At 47.4% G+C, this 2,248-nt stretch overlaps 1 protein-coding gene across 1 annotated transcript; it reads right to left on the reverse strand.

Annotated features, from left to right (window-relative positions):
- Positions 1 to 272: 272 nt before the first annotated feature.
- On the reverse strand, positions 273 to 1,459 carry CCR75_008947 (uncharacterized protein; the record flags this gene model as incomplete). Its single annotated transcript, XM_067966994.1, has 2 exons — positions 273 to 468; positions 546 to 1,459. 2 exons carry the CDS (start codon positions 1,457 to 1,459, stop codon positions 273 to 275), a joined length of 1,110 nt encoding a protein of 369 aa, XP_067820577.1.
- Positions 1,460 to 2,248: the final 789 nt, after the last annotated feature.

Here is a 2,248-nt window from a genome sequence, read left to right on the forward strand (position 1 = left end):
TATTTCTGGCATTTGTTCCATACAACTCCCTCCCGGCCACGACAAACAATTGCACAAGCGTCAACAGGAGCAATTTTAAACTGTGTGAGCTCTTTGGCATCTATGTGCACCAAAAGCAGCTCATTCGGCAGACTTCAAGACAAGATCCGGTGTGATCGCATCTAGTACAAAGGTGTGTTTAAGTTGCAATAGTGATGGTAAGCCAATTTCTCTTGTAACGTTCATTAATCTACACAAGATTCTAAATTTTAATACATGACATTCATTCAGCGCTACTTCAAGTGGTTTCGATCTTGCAACACCGCAAGCTCTTCCTGGAGCCCCATGACGTACTTCACCATCTCGTCTCGTGATGAACAGGAATTCATAATCATGTTGCGCAGCGCAAGGCGCGCCAAAGTAACGTTAGGTATCTCTTTCGTTAGCAAGTGCCGAGGCACAGACGGCGCAACAGGCGAGGCACTGGAACTTTTTACCAAGCAACTAGCAAAATTAGCATGTTGGAGCTTGTTTTTGTGCGGCGAGGTGGATGTCGTTGAGCTCACGTATGAAGACACGGCAACGCCGTTCGCGAGACGGGTCCCCTTACGGCCATCACGTCAGCTTCGTGATCAGCCATGACCGAATCTGGAGCCCAGGAAGACGCACAATTCGCCACGCAAGCCCGAAAACCCGCACGCTTGCAACCTCCCGCGCGAATATGCACGAGAACGAACTCGCCAATCTCATTCCTTCCCGTCTTGTCTGCAAGCATCACGGCGTGCATTCGAAACACCTTTTTCTTGGCAGAGACGTAGGTCGGTCGACTGAAGCACGTGGCTGTAATGTAGCGTACAATCGGCAGCTTTTTTGGCAAGCCCGTGACGAAGCTCATTTTTCGCCATTCAAAGTCCTTACTTGACTCCTTTTTGCCCTCAGTGTTGGCACCTATCGAGCGCGGAGCCATCTCACTCGGTGCTTTTCTCTTGCGTGGAAAGCCAAATGAACCCTTGCCCAGCAGACGGGAGCACTTAAGGAAGTACATGCACGAGACGGGCTGGCTATAGATAAACTCTGGATGCAGGGGGACACCCCGTGAATCCACGCCAAAGTCATACACAGGAATCTTAAACTCGCTTTGGAGTGTCAAGAGGATGTTGAAGTACTGCTTCGCCGAGGGCCATGGCGTCTTGTCCTCCACCTCGCTCTCGTTCAGTTGTAACTGTATAGAGGCCTCTGGTTGATTTTGAATTGATGCTATCGATGGCCCGTCACTTCGCTTCTCAGTCACCACGTTTCCATGGCGCTGCCTTTGAGTCGCCAGTAACTCGGCTAGTCCAGGCAACACCATAAGGTGCGGCAATTTCTCAAAATAGCCCTGCGCTAAATTGGCATACGGCGATGCATTGCTTTCAGGCGAGCGCGGTCGTTTGCGGCGAATCAGCTGGATTGTGGGTACCCACTGCGCGTCGTTATCCATGTCGCGTGTCAGTGAGTCGAATTTGGCAACTAGAATACTGAATAGTGCTTCTCAACGTCAATTGATCAATTAAAAGAGTAAGCCTCGCAGAAGTAGTACGCGAGACGACTCCTTCGGTACCGCTTCTGCTAACTTGAGCTCTGCAGAGCCGGAGAAAGCATCTCTATGGATCAATTAAAACTGTAATCCTCGCAGAAGTAGTACGCGATACGACTCCTTCGGTACCGCTTCTGCTAACTTGAGCTCTGCAGAGCCGAAGAGAGCATTTCTATGTATCCCCCCCCGAATTTGTATGTTTGCTGATGACTTTTCTACTTTTTTAATTCGTGCAGCGATGATGAATTACGCCGTCGGGAAGCCAAGCCGTTTTTCTGGCTTCAAAGATCAAGGAGACCGTATTTTAAGAGTCGGTGACATGCGTCATGAACGTATGGGTTTCATGTTCCAACTTAATGAGGATCTTCCTTCAGAGTTCCTAAACGCACCCCACACATAAACTTCCAGCCAATCATGTCTCAGATTTCCAAATAAGCTTGAAAAAGGCAATTGCAACACTATATGTGGCAACTTTTCTTGTAATGGGGCACACATCGGTTGGAGAACCGTTGTTGTGTACATTGACTTTATGGGTAAAATATCCTTTTATCTAATTTAAAATAGTTAGTTACTTAAATCACATTTATTATGGGTAACAAATGTGGTCGCCGCCAGATATTAATCTGGCGGCCAAAATCTATTTTAAAATTTAGCTAGGGTAAGGTTTAAATTCAAATAATAAAAAAGTGCAGT

The sequence above is a fragment of the Bremia lactucae genome, assembly GCF_004359215.1.
Source record: "Bremia lactucae strain SF5 chromosome Unknown BlacSF5_NotPlaced_42_SHOA01000006.1_337800bp, whole genome shotgun sequence".
Lineage (NCBI taxonomy): Eukaryota > Oomycota > Peronosporomycetes > Peronosporales > Peronosporaceae > Bremia > Bremia lactucae.